A 27,078-nucleotide genomic window follows, 5' to 3' on the forward strand; every position below is an offset into this window, starting at 1 on the left:
TTCGCAGGTCTTCTGGATCCAATGCTTGCTTACTGCCTTACTCGCTCAACCCATCCATTTTGCATCATCACAACTACCTCAATAGGCACAATTTCTTCTTGTGAGGCTTGAAGTGGGATCCATGTCCCGTGCTTCTGCATCCATCTTTGGTAGTGCCGACGCATGTACAAAATAGAGCGTGCCTTCAAGAACCTAAAAGACACTGTAGAATCTACGACTCTGCACTTGTATACATCACCTTGATGTGACCCCTCATTAACCTCCCAAGACTCTCCTAGTAATCCTTGAATGAGGTCAGACCATACCTCCTTACAAATATACATTGTTTTTGTTTGGTGCATTGGAATGGAATTGAACATGTGCACAAAAACATGTAAAGGACAAAACCAATTTAGCCCTGTTGACCTAGATGCCTTTGAAAACTTGAGTGATATCATGATATCGCTTACCATCTTAAACTTTAAGCGTAAGATGGTCCAAGCATCAGGTTTGGGCCATTCAAGATTGTTAAGAGGGGGGTTGGGGATCTCTTCTAGCTTGCCAAATAAATCTGATTTTTTATCTACAAAATATGAGTGAGAAAAGAAAAAGATATTGTTCTCTACAAGATCACTTGGGCTCTACAAGATCTCTCCAATGGATGCATGCATAGCATAGAAAACTCCAGTTATTCCTCAACATAATTAGAGGGGAAATTATCTGCATATAGAGACATAAGAAAATGGAGAATCATAAGAAAATTTGAAACAAAAAATCTAATATTAGCATGTTGTTGAAGCTGTGTTTATATTACACTGACAATTTGAAGGAAACCTTGGTCGTTGGCCTTGAATGTAAAGGTCTCCAAGGGTATACACATGTTGCACTATGGCAACTAGCCCTTCCTTCTTAGTATGCTTGAAGCCTTGTAGCCGCCCCTTCTAATGATGTAGCATATTCCCCAGTTGATGCAGTCGATGTGGTCCCTTAGAGCTTGGCTACATGTAGATCCAAGCCCCAACCCTGAATCTTGTTGGAGCCCAAACTCCATGCTCATCTCTTGTGTTCTGCAGCACAAGCTCTTCCACCTTCTCCCTAGGGTTTCTCACATTACTGGTGTTGCATTTTTTTCCGTGACGCCTTCACTTTGTACCCTCACTTAGTTTTGACACACGAGCATTTTTTTTTGGAGGCAAGCAAGAAGCTAACATTAGGGAGCCACACTCAAACATGTGTGGGACCAAGGGCTTGGCCCAGTTAAAATATCAAAGCTTTAAAACCTTAGTTAAAATTTATAGCTTTAAAACCTTAGTGAAAATATAAGGCTTTAAAACCTTAGTGGATATTAAAGGTTTTTAAACCTTAGCCTTTTTAAAGGCCTTAAACCTTAATGAATGGCTGCCATGCAGCGCATGATATGAAACGTCGCCGCGTCCCCAGCGCATGTAGCGTGGATACGAATCGTCGCGTCCGCTCGAACACACGTGCTTGAAGAGAAGCAAGTGTGACCATTTTGCTTTGCCGGCCTCTGTGCTGTGAGCAGAAAAGAAAAGAATTGAAGCCTCTGTGCTGCGAGCAGAAAAGAAAAGAATTGAAGCCTTCACAACAGTCGCTGCTGCAGCCTACGTCGCATCGAGGCTGTGAAAGAGACGAGAGACGGGGTTGTGCGCTCCCTCACATGAAAAGAAAAAAGAGAAAGAATTTCGATCCATCTTGCCTGGATCGCAAAGAAACGCCAGCGGGATTGCATGGAAGCGATCTTCACATTCTACGTTCTTTTTAAACTTTTCTTTATAAATAAGTAAAAAAAAGTATCATTAAAAAGGGTTGTTCCCACTTCCATTTGATCAGGGGAAAAAGGAGTTAAAAGAAGGTTAAAAGAAAAGGAATAGAGAAAGCATAATTCATTTGTTTCTTTTCATTGCAAGAGAAGAAGGAAGCAAAAGAAGAGAAAATCTCGGTAAATAACAAAGAATCAAGTGCAATTCCCGACGGCAAGAAATAGCATAATTTCACACTCACTCACTCACATAGTCACGCATTAGCAAACCTCGTAAGTTGTTTGTATTCAAAAATTTAAAGCATTGTAAAATTCAACCCTTGAGGGCCGTGAGGGCATTGTTTCTCGTGGAGGGCATCATCGGCGCGTAAAGTGGTACCCTCACTTAGTTTTGACACACGAGCATTTTTTTTGGAGGCAAGCAAGAAGCTAACATAAGGGAGCCGCACTCAAACATGTGTGGGACCAAGGGCTTGCCCCAGTTAAAATATCAAAGCTTTAAAACCTTAGTTAAAATTTAAAGCTTTAAAACCTTAGTGGAAATATAAGGCTTTAAAACCTTAGTGGATATTAAAGGTTTTTAAACCTTAGTCTTTTTAAAGGCCTTAAACCTTAGTGAATGGCTGCCACCATGCAGTGCATGATATGAAACGTCGCCGCCGCTAGCGCATGCAGCGTGGATACGAATCATCGCCGGTTCGAACACACGTGCTTGAAGAGATGCAAGTGTGACTATTTCTCTTTGCCGCCCTTTGTGCGCTGTGAGCAGAAAAGAAAAGAATTGAAGCCTTCACAAGAGCCGCTGCAGCCTACATCGCATTGAGGCTGTGAAAGAGAGGAGAGATGGGGTTTTGCGCTCCCTCACACGAAAAGAAAAAAGAGAGAGAAATTTGATCCATCTTGCCTGGATCGCAGAGAAACGCCAGCAGGATCGAAGGGAAGCGATCTTCACATTCTACATTCTTTTTAAACTTTTCTTTATAAATAAGTTAAAAAAAGTATCATTAAAAAAGTTTGTTCCCACTTCCATTTAATCAGGGGAAAAAGGAGTTAAAAAAAGGTTAAAAGAAAAGGAATAGAGAAACCATAATTCATTTGTTTCTTTTCATTGCAAGAGAAGAAAGAAGCGGAAGAAGAGAAAATCTCGGTAACAAAGAATCAAGTGCAATTCCCGACGGCAAGAAATAGCATAGTTTCACACTCACTCACTCACATAGTCACGCATTAGCAAACCTCGTAAGTTGTTTGTATTCAAAAACTGAAAGCATTGTAAAATTCAACCCTTGGGGGCCATGAGGGCGTTGTAAAATTCAACCCTTGAGGGCCATGAGGGCGTTGTTTCTCATGGAGGGCATCATCGGCAAGCGCGTAAAAGCTTCGTCAACATCAAGCAGTCGACATCAAGTAAGAAGTGGCCAGATAAGATTTCCTCGCTCTCTTTTTCTCATCATAAAGAGTTACATAATTCGTCTTGTAAATCAAGCACCGTGCACATCAAATTCAATAAACAAAGCACATCTCACACTACATTTTGCTTCACTTGGTTGTCGTGGTGTTATCTCGCTCTTTTGTCATTTGTCAGAAAGATCTATAGCACACATTCCTATTTACTAGTGCCTTCTTCATTGGGGTGTTGGGAGAGTGTAGCATTATTCCTTGTTGGATATTTGGGGGGGTTGTCGGGTTTTTTCCTCTTTGCCTTGCTCGTCCAGATATTTCCCAGACAACTAGAAGAGGCCATGGTGGTAAGAAAAGAGAAGAAGGGAAAAGAAAAGCTTGTTACAACAAAGGAGTGGAGAAGAGAGGAGAGAAAGTTCAGGGTTTTTCAATGCAGCAATAAAAAGCTTAAAAGAGGGTTAGAGTTTGAGAATAGGCTTTCTGAACCTATATTAGACTAAAGAGGGATAGAGTTTCTGCAGCAATGGAGAGGGAGGGAGCTTGAGAGAGAGAGAGAGAGGGAGCTTGAGAGGGAGGGAGCTTGAGAAGGAGGGAGAGCTTGAGAGGGATGGAGTTTTGCAGCAATGGAGAGCTTAGAAAAGGAAGAAAGAGGAAGAGGGAGCTTGAGAAGGAGGGAGAGCTTGAGAGGTATGGAGTTTTTGCAGCAATGGAGAGCTTAGAAGAGGAAGAAAGAGGTTCAAAATGAGCTTTCCAAACCTAGAGTATGTTGGGGGGAGGGGGAAGTTTGAGAGGGAAAACACTTTTGGGGAAAATTTTAAAAATTATCAATTTTTAGGGTTTTTAATCTACGCGATTCTAGGTGGGGGGGACCTCTAAGTTTGGGCCTAGGAGGTAGGGGAACAAGAGTAGTAATTAGGCCCCATTAGTAAACCAAAGCCTAGGCCCCCTAGGGTCAAAGAAGTCAAAAATTTGCACCCAGCCCTCTTCCTATTGGTCCATTCCTAATCAAATGTTAATCCAATTAGAGGCCCTCTTTGGGTCCAAAAAATTCCTAATGACAAAGAAAATTACTGATAGTTTGTGTGTGTGTGACATGTATGTGTGCCGTTTGATGACAACTACCAAAGCTACAATTGGATTGCAAATTGTGTATACGTGTCAAGTCTTGTTGTAGGTGGTGGGTGTTTTGTGCTTTGGAGTCATTGTCCAGGGATAACTGCTTTAAGTTAGAGTTCACATGTGCATGGAGCGTTTTTGGTGGTGTATGCACGTTTATTAATCTATTTTGACAAAAATGAAGATGTTAATTATAAATATATTGGGGTTATACTTGTAACTACTTTAGGTTAGAGTTCACATGTGCATGGAGTTTTTTGGTGGTGTATGGTTGTTTATTTATCTATTTCGATGAAAATGAAGATGTTAATGATAAGTGTTTTAGGGTTATACTCACAATGATTAGGATGTTAGGTATTGAGAATCCTTTTTGGTGAGGATTGTCAGTTGTGGGGGGGTCGTTATAGCTTGTGGACAAAGTATCCTTTTACAATTGACAATGTCCACGTTTAGCATCTTCATGTCTCCATCTATTCCACTCTTAAATTACCATTTATCTAGTTTGATAAGTCTCTCCATAATTGCATGTTACCATTCAAAAGAGTACGTATTGGGACAATGATTTTCGAGGACAAGAAGGCATGGAGACCTCTACTATATCCCATGGTTGGTACTCACATTCACTTAGAGGTGGGCTATGACCTACAATCATATACGGTAGATATATTGAAGCATCCTTCATAGATTTTAGCTCTGAAGGGGATGATATAAATTTATCACCGATTACCTGTGAGAAGATTGTATGTGGTGGTGTTGGAGGTATTTCATGATTCTCCATTAGTGGTTCCACAATTGAGTCAGGCAATGTGTGGTTTGTGTGAAATGGTTTGGGTGTTGGAAGCTCCGAAACTAGAACTTTCTATGGCCTTTTTACTATAGAAACTGGTTTGCAAATGGACTTTGCCAAGTCCTAAGGTATTCTTGTTGGCTGTACAACCAGTTCTGGATCAGAACCTGGTGTAAATTCTTATTGTCTTAGCGGTTCATACTCAACAACTTGCTTCAAGATTGGCTCTAGGTCAACTTAACTTGTCGTATAAGCTGTTGAGCTTGTTTTAGCCTCCAACACTGGGTTGGGGTATTCCTTAAGTTTCTTGGGAAGATTTTCATAATCAATGGGTTTCTTCCATGTGTTCAGAGTTTGGTTAGGTAGGAGATCATTTGTCATTTCTCCATGAGAGACAACTTTTAAACTCTCTTTTGAACCACTTTCAATCGTACGACATTGTCATCTTTAACAATTGATCGTGCGTTTCATTTTTGTATGCTCTTGGACTATTTCTTTTTATGACCCGTGGTTTCTGGTCCATCAAGTTTTCTTGGTTTTCTTTTGTTTTTGGTGCTTGGGCTTCATCATTCTTAGCGGGTTGTTTTAAAGTTGAGGCTTGAGATTTTTGTTTTTTAGTAGCCTTAGATGTTTTCTTAGCTGCTGCCCTTGATTTGGCTTGGAGCCTAGTTATTACATTAAGTGGAACCATGGAAATGAGTCCACCTTGCAAACTTAACAAATTAAGGCTCATTTTGATGGTGTAATCTCTAGTAGTGGGGTTGTCACCCTATTGGCACAATCCTGATAAGCATGCTCAAATCCACATTTGTAGCATGTGCCACAATATGGTATGACATTTGGGTTTGGCACTTGATTATGTGGTCGATGTGCACTTGGAACTTGAGATTTTTGTGAACACTCAGCAATGCGGTGCGGGCCCTTGCAAATGAAAACATTAAGAGGTGGCCTCCATGCCATATTATTGAGATCTCGTGCTCTTTGTTGTATCATAGCCTCAAACAAAGAAGTGTAGTCAATCTCTTGAGTCGGTTCCAAATGTCCATATGGATCGTATTAACTGTATGAATCATGTGAGTCATATGACTCGTAGGTCTCCTGTTATGGACTCGTTGTGTCTATAGGTAACATCATCGAGTATTGTTGTACTGGTGTTGTCCTAACAGGAACTGGTTGAGGTGGTAATATGACTCGTAGGTCTCCTGTTATGGACTCGTTGTGTCTATCACACCCATGGGAGCCAGAGAGCGAAAGAAGATAATGAATAGCATTCAGACACTTGAAATTGGTGGTGCTACTCTCAAGCGGCAAAGAATTCATGCAGTAAGGTTTGTTTTCTATTCATCTTTTTGGTTATAAGTTATTCTTATTAGAGTGTATCTATTGTTTGATTTTTTTCATTAACTGTTAATTCATTATATAATATTGTTGCTATAAGTAATCTTTGTTAGTTCATTACAGGACCTTTCTTAAAGATGTGTGTGGTGATAATGGTCCTCAAGATATTGGAGATATGTTACGTAGTTGTGTGAGAAAACATGACATTCTTTCCATAGTTCGAGATCCATGCTACAAGAAGGTACAACAGATACTTGCAAATGAGATAATGAAAGATATAACTAACATTTTAGGCATTGAGGAAGTTCAAAATGCATGCGATAAAGTGGGCATAAGCACAAAAGGATACTAGGCTCTCCATCTGCAAGATACACTTCGCAAACAAGGCATCACAAGAAATATTTTTCCTGCCCCAAGAAGATTAAGATTAGCAAAGAGGACATGCAATGAGAAGATGTGCAACGTAAGATTGGAGAGTACTACTGCGTCAATGATGTGCTGACCACTAAGCTTGGGGGAAAAAGTGAGGCAACACTGGTAATATTGTGTTTCCTTACAAATGAGTTCAACAATATATTTGTTAATCTATGTCTTCAAAAAGTTAATATGATCTTATTCTATGGATTACCTAATAATTGTAAGTAACTTTTATATCTCTTGCAAAGTAGTTGAAAAAGTCTATGAAAAATCAAAGCTTATTTAATTTTGTTTTTCATCTAAGGTGACAAAGCTAGCTTTGTGTTAAAAATGGATGAGTGTTGGATTGTGAAAGGAAAGAGGATAGAGCGAATGAGTATCACACTCATGAATGAGGCTATGGCATATGCAAAAAGTTCAGAGTTATCATCTTTTCTCAGTGAAGACACATTTGAGAGGACTAATAAGATCAACCAAACTCCTGATAGGGAGAGGATTTGCATGCTAGACTTTCCCTCATATATGTCCAATCTGAGAGAGAGATATGGTGGCTTGGGACATTTGAAGTACCAAAAGAGACATATGAAGTTCTCGCTTAGATGTTTGATAGGATACCCTGGATTACCACTATCATCAAAGCACGGATTCAGGGAGAAAAACTTGAGGTAGAGGGCAAGGACACTTATACAATAGATTGGCATTTGGGGGGTGACTTGAAGACAATAAAATGCTTGCTTGGGTGTCCACAAGGTGCTAACACCCCAAATCCTTGTCCGTGGTGCATGAGAATGGTGAGGGAAAACAAACAAACGTCAGGAAAGAAGAGGATGCTTGAGAATCAAGATATTGAGCACAACCCCATGGACGATGATGCTTGTAATTAGGTTGGAGGTGTCTTGTCTGCCAACATGCTTGTAATTAGGTTGGAGGTGTCTTGTCTGCCAACATGCTAGCTTTGCCAAATAGGCATTTGAGAGACCTAAAAGGGAATCCTATAATTCCATTTAAACTAAATAATGTACACTTCTGTACACTGCATGCATTCATGCGTATGTTTGACCATTTGCTCAAGTGTCACATAGATTATGCATTTACCATGCAAGGCAAAGAACGACAAGAAGAAGCTCTTCATAAACTAGAGCAACTACTCAACTCAATTGGGTGCCATGGTGGCAATGTGCAGATTACTATTAACAAAAAGACATCTGGCATGAATCATGAGGTTGCACAACAAGTGTCCATGAGTGGAAATAAAGAAAGATGTTTTGTGGAGAATCGAGAAAATACAAAGGACTCAACCAAGCCTTGGAACTTATGGAAGGATTTTTGAAATGTACAACATTTGACTGCACCAATTCAAGCCTTGTAATTCTATGTGAGAAGGTTTGGTCAGACTTCAATAAGATGGTGAAACTTTTGAGGAAAAGCAGGAGAACCACAGAGGAGCGACAAAAATTTCAAGAGGAGCTTTCTAATTTTACGAAGTCCATGGTTGATACATGGGGTGAAACCAACATTACACACTACATGTTAGACACATTTGCTCCTTCATACTGGATATTAAGAAACGAGTATGAATTAACTACTGACTCTGTCTTAATTTTTGTGCAGCACATTCTTTATGCTCATCGTGCATACTTCATGAATGAGTATGGTTCTTTGGACATGTGGAGCACACGAGGAATGCAGAAATCTCACTATTGAGCTAGAGGAGCATATTTTAAAAACACCCGGCATGGAGGAGGGAAGACTCGTACAAGTTACCTCAAGGAGATGTTTAACTAGTTTTATAGATACACTTTTGGAAGAAAATTATCCATGGAAAGGGCACGTATGAGTAATCTAGCAAGGGCAGCACAAAATAATGCCAAACAAAGAAGATCACTAAAGTGGAAAGTTGGCACAGGACCATCACATCATGCAGCATGGAGATCTTCACGAGAAGATGCATAGGAAGAATTTGGAAGTAGAAACAACACTTTGAAGTTGAAAGTATTTTAAATAAAGTTATAAACATTTTTTACTTAGGAAGTAGACAACATTTAGAAGAAAGTTGTAAAGCTTTTTTACTTGAAAAAAAAAATTTGCACCATTCCATTATATTGAAGATTTATAGTGAAAATATTTACAACGAAAAGAGCTAATTAATCTTGATTCTCTTCTGTTCTTACTCCCCCTCTTCATTAGGCATTTTCCCTCTATAACGTGCAAAAACCTCTTATGACTATAGCCCTTGAGTGACTTTACGTCCTCCACTCCTACACCCAAGGCATAGCTTGAATAACATAGTAAATAACCTGCTCGAGAAGGCCAAAAACCACGGTCATATCCAAAGATACGGATGGCAGCACACTTCTCTATAAGCATGACTTTATGTATATTATAAGGTATAAAATACCATGTATACCTAGATAGGGCTTTCAATGTAAGGAGTGGAATCTCTGCATCCCTGGAGTGCTTGCTATGATATATAATAAATATATTTTTGTCGATAGAAGAGATGTAGTGTGCAAGAGCGGTATCTTGCCCAACTCTTGCACACAACCAACACCACCTCGTCCAAGAGATCCATTGGCATTGACAAAGAACCAAGAGGGAACAAACTAAAATAAGAAATAATTCAAATAGACTGAAGCAATCAGAATTAAACCAGACAAACTAAAGAAATAATTAATAGAGGCAAACTTAAGCAATAATTTACCTTCTGGTTCTCATCCTCCTCCAACTTGGCTGCATCCCAAAGGTTGATGGAGCCCTCTTCATTTTCTTGGTCAAGTTCGGGAAGAGGTTCCCTGCCAAACTCAGAAATGCTCATATCCGGCTGAAGGGCTTGAAATTCTTCCTGTGAAGGAAGAGAAGCTTCATTCTCCTTGGATTTTTTAAAGCATAAGGACATTGCTTCTGGGGCCTCTATGAAGTCTTCTATCACTTCTGTGTCCAACGTGAGAAATTCATCCTTATGCTCATTCTCTACATCGAGAACACCAGACGTAGCTTCACAACCATTTGCTATTATAGCAAGATAGTAATCCTCCCTAAATTGTAGAGTTTTTGAATGTGGGAGAGGAGGAGGTAATACTTCCCATTAATTAGGAAGGACGGTAGCCTAGGGATGACAAAATTGGACGTTAATCACTCCTCATGGACGGATGACATTCCTTCATCAATGACGGTGGAGGCCTTAAACTCTGCCACATCAAAATTTGTACTGAGTTCCTCCTTCTTGGACACAAGGTCCAGGACCTCTTCTTCAACAGATTGAGCACTTGAAATAAAGGACTGTTTTGATTTATCAGTACTTCCTTTGAGCTCCTCCTTTGTGTAATCGTCCTTATCAGCATGAAGAAAGAGGTAGGCAACAAACCCAAAATAATATTCTAGCAACCTGCATTTCCTTCCATGCACTGGGGGCACATGTCAACACAAATCTTGATACGTTGATCATCTGAGTAAGTGTCCCACCTCTTCGACATGCTTGCATTCTGAGAAGAGGTGACTGCGAATCTTGACATGTGGACATACGTAATTGACCCTTCCGAGACGGTTCCTCTAGCAACCAACCTGCAATACTCTGTCCACTCTCCCTCCAGCGATGTCCTTGCCATGTCCTCCAGACTGAAAGGAACGTTGAACATAGGCTCTACATGGGAAATGGATTTCTCCTAGCTAGCCCTCCTCAGCAGATCAAAGAGATGTTCTGTGGCGTTGGGCTCATCCTTAACCTCCTCCAGCAATAAATCATCCATGTCATCTACAGCATTGTACAAGTGAGAACTATGGGTTTCCATCGCTGCTGTGATCTGGAAACCGTTCACCGTGCGATAAGGGGAAAGCAAAGGAGGGTGAATGCAGCTATCGCACCGTGGACGGTATGGGCCGCTAATAATGGGAAAAAAAAAGACCCGCACCATGGACGATATGGAAGGCGATAAATTTTTTAGCGTAGAGAAAAGCAATGCTGAGCAATATGGAAATTATCAAAAGATATGCTGATGTGTCAGACGACATCTTTATATAGGTCAAATAATAGGGCTGACATCACATGATTCAGGATCAAACTCCATGTTTGGTAGGGCTTACATCATCGTCCATTCACAAATTCTCACATGTAGGGCTGATGTTATTAACGTCATGATTGCGTTTTGCTCTATAAAATGGAGGAATATTTCTTTTTCCACACTATTTTCTACCTCAATTCCTTTGCTCGTACAACTCGACAAACAGCTCAATCCTTCCATCCACGTGGAAAATCACCTTCTCTCCCAGCCCTTGTAGGTTTTTTGCTCTCTTCCCTTGTCTTTTGCTCTCTTCATTCATGATGTGATATGGCCATTCTCCAACTTTTGGATTCATCATATCGCTCTGTGGACGGTTGGGTTAATTCATCCGCACATTATTGCCACATTGTTGTTTCATTCACCGTGCGATATTTATATTGGTCCACATTTGGATTCACCATATCGCACAGTGGATGGTTGTCGAGTGATTTTTGGCTACTAATTCTGCCTTCTCTTTTCCAGTACTACCATGGCCCGTACGAAATAGACTGTCAGGAGAGTTCCAGTCGTGCCAGTGCTAGCACTAGATCCAGCACCAAATCCAGTGCCGATTCCAGATCTTCCAGACTACATTCCAAAGGACCTCGCAAGAGAACTAGTGCTTCTTGAGGTCAAACCCAACACCAGGAGGAATATTTCAAAGGCCCGAGTCGCTTTGTAGAGGCAAAGGAAACTGTGCGGAGATAAGGAAGGCACATGCGGCTGTGAATCTCCTCATCCCCAAAGCTCCTTTCTTGCGGATTGTTAGATCCATTAGCGACATAATAAAGGCGAAAGGTTACTTTAAATGGCAGAGTAGTGCCATTGCATGTCTTTAAGAGGCATGTGAGGACTTCCTTATAGACTTTTTGAATGATAGTAACATTTGTGCTGCACATGCCAGGAGGGTCACACTAATGGACAAGGACATGACAATAGTAAGCAGAGTTAGGTATAGGTATGATAAGTTCATGAAACCTCTGCTATGGAAGGCAGCAAAAATCCTCTCCATTCCTCCTGCTTTGAAGAGGAAGAGGTCTGCCAACAAGGTGGTTATTGAAGAGGTGACAACACCAAGTCCACAAAGGAGGAAGAGGCTGATTAAGGGGGCAGATTTGAAGGGAAAGGAGACTGTTTTAGAAGAGAATGTGGTTAGGGATGAATTGGCAGAAAACTTGCTGAAGTTTGAGAGAGAAAATAATGACAGACTTACGGCGGCGGTGCCTGGTCAGATCATATGCAATGTCTCGCACACCGCCAAGTAGGAAGAGTACCTCCATATCGCTCCATGGATGTTTATATGCTCGTTGAAAAGAATAGAGAGATCAATGACAGTATTGTACTTATTTGTTTAAGGTGTGTACTCTTCGCCTTTTTTTGGATGCTTTCTTATTTTGATTTATTTTTCCCTTTCCTAATGTTTTTAATTTAATTTGCAGGGCACTGTTGAAAGAGCGTTTACCAGACCAGGCAAAGAAAGTAAATATTTGTGATCCTTTGGTATCAACTATCCTAATTGACTCGTTGAGGTCTGAAGAGGACCTTGCTCCTTTTTTCCAAGGAGTTAGTCCGGGTACCTGCTTTGTTGTGCTGCCATATGTAGAGAAGTATGTATTTTCTTTAGATTTCAAGCTGTTGATGGAATTTAAATTATTAGTTACCTGTGTTAGGTTTCTTATATTTTTTGTTTACTTTCTCAATTTCAGATGGCACTGGTCTTCTTGTTTAATTAATGTGGTGAAATGCCGGACAATTTTTATGTGTGAATAGCCTTCTCGAAATGCACAGACAGTCTAAATTGTAAGTCATTATACTTTATATTTCTTGCTTCCTAATTGTTGATTCTAAGTCATTCTTACTTTATATCGTTGACTGTAGGGCATGTAAGAGGGCGGTTGTAGTCATTGAAACTCTATGTCCTGAATTGAAAAAGGATATAGAGTGGAAATTTCTCACAATCAACCCATTCCTATGCAAAAGGATTCACACTCTTGTGGGGCTGGCACGTAGTCGCAAATGTCTGGAAGTTCCTCCTTTCCAAGTACACTAATTTTGATAGCCGTGTAAGTTTCTTGTGTCATTGTAATATAATTCTCTATGTTCATTTCATGAGAGATATTGCATTATTCTAACTAACTTTTATGTTGTTTTGCAGTCTGTTTGCTCAGACGAATTCTGGCTGTGGAGTGTGCAGGAAAAGGCAATAAGCATTATCCTCAACAATGCAATTACGCCTGATGACCCTGTCTCGCCACTTCCACCAGTTGTTGCTGGCACTAGTGCATCAAAGAAGAGAAAAAATATGCCGTTTCGTTCTCCTATTAAGCATTTCAGCTTTAAACAAGGAGTCCCTGAGAAGGGAAACAAGAGCAAGGCAAAGAGGAAGCTTCCATTTGCAGGCAAGGGCAAGGACAAGGCAGGCAAGGTGCCAACAACAAAGGAGATAGAGCCGAAGGCTAAGTCAAAGGAGGAGGCCAAGACTGAGGCTATAGAGCCCGAAACCACTTAGAGGCATTTTGTATATGTTCAGAGCCAAAGCGTAGTAAGGATTCTGTATTTTTCTTGAGCTCGGCTCATTTTTGTATATTCTGTATTTTTATTGAGCCCTACTCATGTTTGTATGTTATGAGTACTATGCTTTGCCATAATAAAATAGATTGTTGAGAATTTGTATTCTCATAACTTATCTTTGGTTAAAACTAAATTTTAAAGATGTTTGCTTCAAAATCGTTATGAGTACTTTGTAGACACATGTCCATGTAGAAAATTTTCATCACATTAGTCATTGCTAAGATACAACAGTTCAGTACACGTCTTACAACAATGACTTCTATTGGACCTAAGTCCCTCGATACAAGACCTATTTTGCACGATAGATTTTTCCTCAGTCTCCTTCTCTGGGTTGTTCATGTGCAGAATTCTTTGATGCATCTCTTTGGCTTCATCTAGATCAGTTTGTCTACATCTTCAATTTCTTGAAGCTTTCAAATATCTGGATAGGTTGATCATCTGCATCCTCAACAGAGGAATAGGAGTCATCATCAAAAGAAATAGCTGAAATAGCTGGCCTAGCAACCTTGCTAGGAACAGTCCTCTCATTAGAAGAATTTGCATCCATGGGCGGCTTTTGTATAGAGCTTATAAGTTGTAAGATATTATGTTCTCAATTCCCTTAGGACTGGTCTTTATATACTATTTTGGATGGACTCCAAAACTATAGACATAAAAAAACCATGTGTTGGAAATCTGTGTGCCACTAAACCATTTTGGAATAGGAAACCTAGTACCCTAGTACCTACACTAAGCTGACCATTAATGTGCACATACAAGACATCTTTAGAGTAAATTTGTTGAGCTATATTATAACTTTAATATAAAAATCTAACAAGAATTCTAAATTCACTGTTATAAGACAAAAATTCATTTCACAAAATACTTTTTTGAGGGCAAGGACTTCACAAAATTAACATATTTGAAGTAGCTTCAAAATTCACAAAATTTAGAATCCCCATTAAATGAGCGATATACCATCAACATCCCAATCGGGATGTACTAAGGTCTTTGGCTCTAGTCGTTTTTGAATCTTCCTATTGTTTACCTTGAATTGTGCTATGCTAATATCCTCACCTCCCACGATATTGAGGTGCTCTCTAATATTTAGGAGGCTGCAATGTTTACTTGCACCTACTACAACTTCCACTGCACCACTGGGCAACCGAATACATATATCAAGAGGCAAAATAATTTGTTCATCATCTTGCATTGGACAAGGCAAGGCTCTGCCAACGAGTCGTGGTTGGTTGGTGCCGCAGCTGTGGGACCGACGTGGATTTGGGGGTAGCATGGATGCTTTAACAACTATTCTTTTTCATCCACCGCTCGTAAATAGAAGTGTATGTGTAGTATGGCATGAGCTTTGAGATACCGAAATGAGACACTAGATTCTACTATATTGCACTTGAATGTGTCATGCTTATGTATCCCTTCTATAGTCCTCCAATGGTCTCCAAGCAAGGCTACCATGTCATCACCTAATACCTTCTTGCACACAAACATGGTAGGTGTTTGTGAGAAACAAAATTGATTGAATATCTTGGCAAAAAGATGTATTGGGCATACCCAACTAAGACCCACAGATCGAGAGGGCTTTGCAAACTTCAAAGACCCTTGTATATCACAAAGCATCTTTGATTTCATGACCATTACAGTACAAGCATCTGGAATTGGCCATTCTACAGAAGATAGGGGTGGAGATGTGACTATCTGTAGCTTACCAAACCCACCGTCGTGCTTTGGAACCAGATAGGAGTGCTAGTAAAAGAAGACCTTTTCCTTAAGAAGTTTTGCACTTGTCTTACAAGAAAACATTGCCTCACCAATGTCTACATGCAATGCTTGAAATGTTTCAGTAAGGCTTTCCAATGGCTGCTCCTCTACCATGTTTGAAGGAAACATATCTGCAAACAAGAAATAAGTTCACTTAGATTGAAACATCTCTGTCATAAAATCTCACATGCCCCTTTCTACCCGCGATCAAGGATTTAATATTCACGTGATCATAAGATTTTTTGTGATAATAACACATGTGAACAAGTTATTCACATGTTCTCATGTTACCGTTCACAAAATAACAGGTCACTTGCCATTTGGGAACCCCTTAAAAGCTTGGCTACACATGGGAATAAGCTATTCACATGTTCTCATGTTACCATCTTCACATAATAGCAGGTCAGTGCCACCTAAGAAGATTTTTTATGCCCGACAAAGATAATTTTTTTAGGTTCTTGTGAAAGCTTTGTGAATATAACATGTGATCACAAGATTTTTTGTGTTATTAACATATGTTATTAACATGTTCACATGTTCTTGTTTACGTCAGTGAAATCCCTACCCGCGATACTTACAATTGCATGGAAATCGAGTTTGTTGGTGAAGATGGATATCTCGTGCTATGTAAACATGTTGTACCATGGCCACTAGTTTTCCATTGCAATGGTACTCCAATACATTTCGCCCTCAAACTCGGTGAGGCCGGATTGTAACAGGCTGTAGATAAACCCAAGAGCTCTTACGAAATGCCTCTCCCACCCAAGCACCATCATCATCCTTCTTGTTGTGTAGGGATATCTCCTCAATCTCATCTTTTAGTCTTTTTCGTACGGCCATATCTTCTTAGAAGCTAGAGTAGAAAGGTTAGGGTTAGAGTAAAAAGGAAAGAGATCAAAGATGATGTGCAGACTAGGGTTTTACGGGAGCCTTAAAGATGAAAGAGATGGAGCTCCGAGAAGGGAGGGAGATTAAGATGGAGGAGAAAGTTCAAATAAGTTTTTGGGGGGGAAACTGACTTTTTTGGGGAATCTCAAAACTCTTTCTTATTTTTAGGGTATATCTAGCCACGAACATGGTGGGATAGCATCTACTCTGATCCCATACTTTTTGAAAGGAACAAATGTAGTTATAAGTGCTGAAAGCCTAGTTTCTCTCTGTACAGCCTAGTCTCTTCCCTATATTCAATGGAGACCAAATGTGCACAAGCCTCTATTCCTATTGGTCTGTTACTAGTTACTTTCATTAGCAAACGGCCCAAATTATGTTCAAATGCCCTGTAATGTGATTGGGCTAGGTTGCTTGTGGGCAATGCCTCTACTAGATTCTATACCATCTCTCCACCAAGCTCTCTGAAAGTCATGGTTTCGAATAGTGTAGGAAATGTTTTGTTTTGAGTGAACCTGGAGGTCCCTACTCACGTGCCCACACTAGAACTTCTCCCAAAGACAGGGTAAGTAAAAGTTCTTTTTACAAAGTTCCCAACACTGTTGATAGAGTTGGTGGGTGAATTTGGTGCCTATTGGACCATGACCCTTTCCATTTCAGATTGGTCCACAAATCCTCCTTCCGGATCTAAGTTTGATTGGCTCATGTCGTACAAACATTCTTCACTAGAAGTAGACAATTGCTGTTTCAAAAGAAAGGCACTTTGTTGGAGTACTAGTTGTTTAGTGGGACTTGATGCTCTGGGAATCAGAGGCAGTAGGTGTAAGAATATGGCACAACGGAAAAGGATACAGCAAGAGAAAGTACACTAGACATTGCAATAGAGGGAATGGATAAAATTTTAAAATTATGATTATACCAAATAAGAGATAGGTATAATATAATGGTACTATCCACCCGTGCACTCTATTGTAGAGATGAGATGGCGATCTAGACACACTCTGGATGGAGGGCAGACTGAGAGTATAGGGAATATATGCTCACAAGCATTGGATGCCTTAGATTGTGCCCCAACTATGTCCATTTATAGTGCTGCAGGTAGTGTAGTGGATGTGTCCAAGACCCAGGCGACTACGCTACATTGACACGACTCACTACCCGCGTATTCATTATACATCCGAACAATTGACCACCGCCCACTAATGATGAAATTAGTATTCGAGGAAATATTATAAGGAATATTTCGTATACCTTTTTGGGCGAACCCCAACTAACACTCGTACCCCTCATCATCTCCTAACCATCAAGAGTTACAACTACGACTCCTTCTAGCATCTAAGTTGGGGTTTCCATTAAAGATATGTGCACCAATGGCTTCTCCTCATAATGGGAGATGTACAAATGCGCACCATACATCAATGTGAGATATATGCTGAGAGGTGGGCAGTGAACATATACTACCACCCACCCTCAATGTCCACTGAACTAAGAGTTTCTTGGCCAATGCCAAGTCCATGAAGTTGCATGTAATAGATGAAGTTACCTCTGGGAGACTATACCTCACCCAATCCCTTGATGCTTGAACTTTGTATACTCCTTTTTGAACTGCTCAAGATTGATCACTGCATTAAAATCTTGCACATGAAGCTTTTTAGAGGAACCATAGAACTTACATATTCGATCAACCTCATTGATGCCATAGGTTTTCAAAGGCCTTTCTAACAATGGATGTTGTGCAGGCACCAACACCTTCATACAACTCAACACAGAGTTGTCATCAAACCTAGAAGTTAAATTTTCAATCACAGCATTTGGAAAAGATATTTGAAAATCCAATGCTCTGTTCAAATCTTCCACAAACAAATCACGAGTCAAATCATGATCATACATTCTATTACCATGCAAAGCATTTCTCAAACCATATAAATATCCTTTTTCAGGACCATACTCTGGAAGTAAAGCATATCCATTCACTCCATATGTATAAGCATTTATATCAACATCTGGGGCATCCACATAATATTGTTTGATGCAAGCAATCTCATTGTGTACAAGACTTTCAACAGTAGTGACATCAACAAATTTCTTTTGGAACATTTGGCTCAAAGTAGCTAATCCTCTTAAAATGTCAGCCATAAAATGCAAGCAATAAAGACACTCAAAATCTGATAAATCACGGTAAATATGAGGGGCCTCAGTCTTTGTAATGGTAAGAATAGAATCCAAAGATTTCACAACTCTACTTACCGCTCGATAACTACTTAGCCATCTAATATCAAATGTGTGTTCCAATCGAAGAATAGGGCATGCAAGATCAGCTTGCATGATTTCAAGGCCCTCTAATCTCTTGGAACTTCCATTGAAGTAGCTTGCAATAACATTGACTAGTTTGTCAAGCTTTTTGCAATACTCCATCTCTTTGGCCACATTTGATACTGCTAAAGCAGCACGATGCGCTACACAATGTATCGAAGTCAAGAAAGGATTCACATGTTTTTTAAGCAATGCTTGAACTCCATTATCTTTTCCTACCATTGTAGCACATCCATCAGACCCAAAAGCAACAAATTTAGAAAAATCAAGGTTCATTTTCTTGAGCTCTTCAAGAATCGCCTCATAAATAGATTTAGCAGTACCATCATGAACACGCACAATTCCATAGAAGCTCATTTTTGGAATGCAAGCACTCTCAAGATAAGAAAGATAAATGACCATGTGACCATGTTGAGAGATATCATTAGACTCATCGATTAAAACTCCAAACCATGGACTAGCTGCAACCTTCTTTATGGTAAAATCCATAAGACACTTTGCCATACAAAATATCATCTCAGCACATGCTTTATCATCATTATATAGAGTAGTAGTGTATGGAGCATGACAATCTTGCACATATTTTATGATATGAGGAAAATCTGCAAATGCCATGTTTCTCTTTGCAATGAGATATGCACCTCTAAACAAACATAATAAAGCTTGATCTTTTATCTCTACTACTTTTTGCATACTATTTTGAATGCAATCTTTATTCTCAATAAGCACGGCATTCATAGCTGCCTTATGACAATCAGTTTGTGCATGAGACTTAAAATTACTTACCTTGAAGTTTATCGATCCACCTTTGGAATACGCAAAATGTGGATGAGGATACTTGAAGCAAAATTTGCAAAATAATTTCACCTCCTTATCATCATACTCGAGCCACTTATAATCATCTAGCCATTCTTTTTGAAAGAGTGCACACCTTTCATTTTTCCGATCATACTCCGCCGTCTCTTCAAGAGACATACACTTCAAGGCTTCATCAGTAACATTAGCAACACTCACACAAGCTGATGATGGACCAGATTCATTCTCAACAACCTTTTTAGCCTTTTTAGAAATGTTAGTTACATCAATGCTAGCCCAAGTAAGAAGTGTACCTTGTCTTTTATCTTTTGATTTAGGTGCCATGATGAAGCATAAACCTTACCTCAAAATAGACACCTTTTCTACAATTTGATAATACAAAAGAATAAGAACCTCGCATGCGCACGCACACACACACACACACACACACACAACTTACAAGCCTTAAGGTATGCCTAGATAGATAAACAAGCATAGTACATACATGAATCGAAAAACACGCACACATGCACATGTATTATACATAAGGAACAAGAACTTCTAATATCTATGACACACACACACACACTCACACATACACACACACACACACACACACACAAGCATGCATTACATGAAAAGGTTTGGGTCTCTCTCTCTCTCTCTCTCTCTCTCTCTCTCTCTCTCTCATTATACATGTATACCTTAGTAAAATGCACACAAGAAATTCTACCACACACACACACACAACACACACACACACAAGCATGTATTACATGAAAAGGTTTGATTCTCCCTCTCTTTCTCTCATTATGCATGTATACCTTAGTAGAATACACACAAGCATGTATTACATGAAAAGGTCTCTCTCTCTCTCTCTCTCTCTCTCTCTCTCTCTCTCTCTCTCTCTCTTGCATTACGCATGTATATACCTTAGTCACAAATGGATTTCTATACAAATAATAAGGGCCTCACACACACACACACACACGCGCGCGCACGCACACACACATAGATACACACACACACACACAAACACACATAATAATGTCCTCTCTTGCATGCAATCTAAACATAGTTTATACAAGAGAAAGCAATCAGCTATTATAAATGGGATCGAACTTGGGAAAAGCACAAGCGTAAAGATGAAAAAAACAAAAATTTGGAGAGTTGAAGGAAGAAGGCAAGGCACCTGAGATATGGTTTCAGATTCGAGGAGAGCACCAAGGTCCAAAAACCAAAGTTCGTATCTTGAAAGTTGATATGGTTGCAAATTCGAGGAGAGCATAAAAAATTATTGCCTAGATTTTTTTATTGCCGGGATTATTTCTCCGCTGCTGGGAGAGAGAGTCTCAGAGTTGTTCATTTGATTTTTTTTAAATTTTTTTAATAAAATTAAAATAAAAATAAAAAAATAAAAATAAAAATGAAAAAAATTCCTGGCTGCGCCTATGGGCTGGCCGCCGGAACTGGATTAGCTGGCCGCCTGTGGGATGGCCATCGGCTGCGCTGGCCTGGCTGGCCGCTTGTGGGCTGGCCGCCGACGGCGCTGGCCTGGCTGGCCGCTGCCTGTGTGCTGGCCTGGCTGGCTGCCTGTGGGCTAGCTGTCGGCCGGCTGTGGCCTTAGCCTTCCATAGCTCCAGATAGCTGCAGACACACAGCTCCAGCCGACCCTCAGTCCCCCACAGCTCCAGCCGCCTCTCTCTCTTCACAGTCGACCTCTGTCTCTACAGCAAAGGAAAACTCCTCTTTGCAGACAAGCTCCAAAGCAAAAAAAAACGAAAATGCTTACCTGCAATGAAACGCTTGGATGTGTGCAACGGGGAGAGAGAGAGAGAGAGAGAGAGAGAGAGAGAGAGAGAGAGAGAAAGAACTCTTCCCTCGAGATATGGATAACGGCCGCCTCCCTCCACACAGTATTACTATAAAGCTATAAATTATATACTATATACTAATATTAAGTATAGTATAATATATATTATATACTATATTGTATAATATATATATTATATACTATATAAATTAATCCTCCTAGTGCTAGTGTGAACCGGCCGGAATCCCTTTCGAAAAAGCTCAACGAGGTTCAATCCGACTTATGGATATAATTACGAATTACGACTTCCTTTTCATGGAATTTTTGAACAAATTAGGACTTCCTCCCTGACTCTAGATGAACAGGTATTTGCAATCTGAACCGGCCCAAGGTTGAAGCGAACCCGACTTTTCCGGAACCCTGGTCCCGACTCCCAGCTAACGGGGGCAGGTGCCACGGGGCCAGGTGCAGGTGGCGCGAGTTCAGGTGTGGACGGCAGGTGAGATGGGTCCACGCAGAATGCGGGGTCGTCTATAGTTGAGATCCAGGGTAGTGGAGCCGCAGGGACCTATTGTGGAGGTTTTTTTTTTTTTCAATGATATATACTCACGTTAAAATATGAGGCTATGAGGTGACTTCCCAAGTCCCTCTTGAGTACGTTCGTGGTCCCCTTCTCCCCTTTTTCTTTGTAAATCTAAGGAGGTTCTTTTTTACGTCTTGAACAGTCTTGCATTGCAGTTTATTTCCAAACTTCATATTTTTACATTTGGACTAACGCAAGACATGGATGAGAGCGATCTAAAATACATTAGAGAATGCGGAGCAGCGGGCGGCTTTGCTGCCTCAGCATGCGAATCTACAGTACTTGCTAGATCACAACCACCAGCAAGCCGAGGTGGTGTTGGCGCGGGGTGGCGCACATGAAGCTAAGCTAGTTGGAGTGGTGAATAATATCTTAGAACTGGTCGCCGCTGAAGGTCTGGCCGAAGTTGGCGGGGGCGACGTCATAGGAGGTGAGAGTCCTGCCGTCGCTGGTGGGGTGACCTGGAAGGAGAGGCTCTGGCCGTCCAGCAGGGCGTTGCTCTGCCAGTTCTGTCCCCAATTCCTGCTCATGGGCTGCCAGCCGGTCTTGGAGCCCTTGATGGAGACGGCGCGGACGTCCCCAACTCCGCCTACGTTGGTGACGAGCACCAAGTTGAAGTAAGAGTGGCCGTTCACGGTGAAGTGGATGCCGCCCGTTTTAAAGCACGGAACCCTCCGGTAGAGCACGGGCACGATTCCGCCTTTGTAGACGCCGATCTTCTCGACGGCCGGCTGCGCCATGTCGAAGTGCTGCAGCGGGGGGTTGCACCATGCAGCCGCCCGCGCTGTTGGGCAGCGCGTCGTTGGGCGGGCAGAGGTTGGTGGCGGTGACCAGTACTGAGGCGTCGCTGAGGCACCACTCGGGATCGGCGGCCGCATCGCACTTGATCTCGAAGCAGGCGCCGCAGCTAAGGCCGGCGTTGAAAAGCGCCGTGCCGAGGGCCGCGGTGTTGGTGCCGCAAGGACACATAGCATCAATCGATGATCTCAATTTCAGTTCAAGGGTTGATCAGCTATAGCATGCGGACTGCAATGGCAATAACAGCTCATAAATAACGGCTTGGCTGCGTTGGCTAATTGGCTTGGCTGCGGATGAGGAGCAAGTAATTGCGGGTGGACTCCTTAATTAATTATATATGAGCATGGGGGGAGGGGGAATTCGAAGCCGCGAGAGCTCAGACTGTGAGCAGCAGCTTGAAGGAAGGAAGGAGGACAAGGCAAGGCTCTGCAACGAGTCGTGGTTGGTTGGTGCCGCAGCTGTGGGACCGACGTCGATTTGGGGGTAACATGGATGCTATGGAAGGTGATCCTTTTTGCAGCGACGGACAATGCGCGTCTCCACGTCCACACCACACCAGCGCTAATTCAAAGTTCACCCACAAACCGTCAGACCCACGTTCAGACTCCAATCAGACCCAAGACCCACGTTCAGACTCCAATCAGACCACAAACCGTCAGGCCCACTCGAGTAACGCAATCAGACATGCGAGAGATGATCGGAGGTGAGAGCAGCTCGGCGGAAGCCCATATTTCATTCCGCTGGATGAGCAACATAGAGGCGGACCGGGACGTCTCCTTCGACGACAAGGACGAGTGCGTGCAGAACGTCCAACGGCAGCCGTCGTCGTATGTGCCATGTTACGTCTACCTACTCTACTCGCTTATATGTAGGCTACTGCCCCGGCCGGCAGCTTGGGCCTCCAGCCACATCGCCCCCTGCAGGCTATAAGCGGTGTCGGTTTTTTTAAACACAGGTGCACGTATCCGAGCAGTGGAGTTTCAATTACCTTTAAAAGCTTTTCTTATATATATATATATATATATATTTCCATAAGCGCGGTGAATTGAATTAAAATAGAACAAAAATTACATCAGCTGGAGCATGGAGAGCATCCAGGGAGAAACCATAGTACCAGACGGGTGAATCCATACGACCAGGATACAACCAACCATGATACAACCACAAAACAGGGTGAATAGCATATGAGAGTTCATGGGGGCTGTAGGGAGGGCAGCCAACTTGGCCTGCACACTCTCCAAGAAGCAACGTCCTTCCATAATCCGGGTCCAGGTGGTAGATCTCAATGTCCAGCGTCAGAATGCTTCAATACCTATTACAATACAGATGTTACGGGTCGGCATTGTTTATTGCCGTCGTAATAAAGAGAAATCATGAAGGTACAATTTAAGAGTAATGATCAACACAAAAGTGCAAGCAATAGAGAGTACTGAAGTACAAGTTGCTTAAGAATTTGGTTTACAAATTGCTTAACTAGAGTCCCAAGCAACAATGGAGCCTATACTATCTGCTAGTATTAATGTACCCATTGTGGCAGGACCCTGCTTCAAGTGCTTTACTTGACTCCAATGGTTCAACCTTGCTGGAGAAAGAGCTTGATATAAGCATGTTGCAAAGACCTCTAAATTAGTCTTGATGGCTATGTGGGAATAGAGCAGTACTTTAAGTTTGGGGTGCAGAATTGCCTTAATCTCTGTGCACCGGCATTGCAACCTCACACACCGAATGCTTACAAATGTAGTCCTTTATCAGATGCATATGTCAAATATCTTATGAAGATATTTGTACGGCATTCAAGGCCAGGCAGCTAGAGATTTCTTGCACAATACAAGCAAGAAGTATGCCATGAGAAAAGTTTTTTATGAAAGAAGAATTTCTAGGATCATTGTCGATGCACCCAAAGAGGTTGCCGTGTGGGCATCTAGGATGGAGAACATCGAGGTGCAGATTGTGACGAAGACTCAACCTTACATGGGTATCCTAAAACATTCACGCGAGAAATGGTTGGATTACTCAAAGCCAATGAAGCCAAAGGCTGGAGTACACGTTGGCCATGAAAGCAGAAAGCTTTGGGATGTAATTTTCAAACTTTGTTCGTTCTCACCCACGATCTCTTTGCATTGGTATGCCTACTAAATTTAAAAATTTATTGTGATCTTTAGGAATTTGTGGGTGTGGAAAAGATCACCTTCAACACTTTGACATTTGGCAATAGAGATTCACACATGGTCCTTTACGACACCAAAATCTATGATGTATAGATAGACATCCTTGATAAGCAACATGCTGAACCATCTGGGTGCAGCCTAGCATTTCTATTTTTAGATGCTTGCGAGGGCTCGAGGACACAGATGTGAAGCTCATACAATCTGAGCTATTATAGGGAAAGATTGCCCTAGTGAAGCATGCCAAACACAACAACGTTTTTGACATTACCGCATGAGCTCAAGAGATAAAGCAAATGAAGATATTCACTTAAGGAGCTTGTGAAGGTATTTAAACAAGATGATCCTAGCTCAAATGTAAGTACATGGGATGATTGTGTCTCCAACTCCATCACTGAGAATATCTACAGCTCTCTATTTAACAACAGCTATTCACCTTGGCTAGAGTTGAAGCTCCAGGGAGACACCTTATTTCTCTAGCATCACTAGGGGATGCGTTCATTGGATTGTTTCTCAAAATAACGGTACTTGATCTTTAAAAGTTTCTTTTCCATGGAGAGTCATGAGTGTAGGTAATAGCCTGGAGGGGTTTGAATTTATCGATGACACTCTCTATTGGTTTTTGCATTATAGATGCCACATATAGTTTGATTGTAGAAGGTAAATGGTCTTCTACAAACTTTGCAATGGTTCTTGATGGTGTCTCTAGAATATCCTTTCAGCCATCTCAGTTTGTTATTGTTTCCTTTGTTCGGTATCATCATGTTGCAGCACTAGAGAAGGCATTAGCAGCAAAGGCGGGTTGGCATGAGATGCTAATTATGGGCAGCATTGACTCTTTGATTGCTGCGAAGTTGAGTTCACTGACTCCAGTGAATGAGATTTGCTTTGTTGTGGTGACTTTCTTGCATCAAAGAATCCCTCATGCTGCCATTTGCATTGAGAATGAGGATCTTGATGTAATTTAGATGGCAAATGCCTATTTAGTTAGGCGTGCCATCAAATGTATGTGCATCAAGGAGGATGACCATATGGTGGATATTTTTTCGCTGGGATATGGTGCCAAAGGAAGCAATTGAGAAGGGGAGAAAGGTCATTTCTATTGTGTGTACTAAATGAGCAGATTGTACAGTTATTGCATGTCAATGATTGAGACGGACCCTATTCTCAAAAAGTGGGATGAGCAGGACATAGAGGAGGCATCTCGTGGGGGGAGAAGATGACATCAATGAATATAATGATGATAACTTGGAAGAAAATGCATATGCTTTTCTTTAAGAATTAGAGAGACTGGGTTAAATTGATATCACCCAAGTGTATGATTAAGACATATGCTATCTTTTTTAATTTGTAATTTCCTTATATGTAGCTTGATACATGACACTAGGTTTTCAATTTAGATTGATGTAACCGGATTTATTACCTTTTTGTGTTTGTGTTATCTTAAAGTCTAATAGATTTTAAGATTATATGTTGTGTGTTTTATTTCACACTAGCAATTAATGTTTGGTGCATAAAATCATTCTCTTGTTAAAGATTCTTATTTGTGAAGTCTATAGTATTGTGATTAACTTTTGTTAGTTTGAAAAATAAGGCCTTCCTCTGATCTTTTAGACAAATCCTTGTGTATAGACTCCCTTTGGCCTCTAGGCCTAGGGTGCTAGATCCCAAAGATAATCCTACTCTTTGAAATGCACTTATCCATTGAGACTATAGGAGATGTGCATAGAAAGAGACCCTGTGGCTTCTTGTTTATAGGCCTAGGGTTGATCATTTTTCATCTTGTTGTAATGCTCAAAAGATGTGTATTGAAAGAGACCCTGGCCCCCCAGTCATAGGTCTCTTATGAAAGACCTTGCTACTATCATCTGCATCACTCTTGCAAAAGAGAGATCTTGTCCTTATGTTATTGAAAGAGATCCTATGGCCTTTCGGTTAGGCATAAGGGTCTTATTCCAAAGAGATTTCTCTCTTTTGAAATTCATTGGTCCAAATTTGATCCTAGAGGAAATCAATATTGAAGGAGACCATGCGACCCCTTGGTCATAGGCCTCTTGTGAAAGGCCTTGGTCATAGGCCTCTTGTGAAAGGCCTTGCTATCAACTCTGCATCCCTTTTACAAAAGAAAGGCCTTGCCTATATGTTAGTGAAAGAGACCCTATTGCCTTTCTGTCGTAGGCCTCTTGTGAACGACCATGCTATCAAGACTACACCACTCTTGCCAAAGAAATTCCTTTCCCTCTTGATAGAGAGATGTATGTTGCAAGAGACCCTATGCCCATGGTCACTTGTGGAAGGCCTTGGTATCGTCCACATCCGTGTATTAAGAGAGAGACCTTTCCTGTATATTATTTATGGTCCCCCAGTCATAGGCCTCTTGTGGAAGGACTTGGTATCAAGACTACACCCCGCTTGTAAAAGAAAGGCCCTTCCCTCTTGCTAGGAGAGGTGTGTGTTGCAAGAGACCCTATGGCCCGTCGGTCATAGGCCAACTTCTCATGCTATTGTCTATATCCCTCTTGCAAGAGAGAGGCCTCATAGTCAC

General features: G+C 41.2%; 1 protein-coding gene and 1 pseudogene across 1 annotated transcript; both read right to left on the reverse strand.

Annotated features, from left to right (window-relative positions):
- Positions 1-17,626: 17,626 nt before the first annotated feature.
- On the reverse strand, positions 17,627-19,519 carry LOC147611318 (uncharacterized). The gene has a single exon (XM_086784862.1). It carries the CDS (start codon positions 19,517-19,519, stop codon positions 17,627-17,629), a length of 1,893 nt encoding a protein of 630 aa, XP_086640988.1.
- A 2,423-nt stretch (positions 19,520-21,942) lies between these two features.
- LOC147611319 (expansin-A15 pseudogene) lies at positions 21,943-22,539 on the reverse strand (annotated as a pseudogene).
- Positions 22,540-27,078: the final 4,539 nt, after the last annotated feature.

The sequence above is a fragment of the Cibotium barometz genome, chromosome 47 (assembly GCF_041138505.1).
Source record: "Cibotium barometz isolate CiBa-2024 chromosome 47, ASM4113850v1, whole genome shotgun sequence".
NCBI lineage: Eukaryota > Viridiplantae > Streptophyta > Polypodiopsida > Cyatheales > Cibotiaceae > Cibotium > Cibotium barometz.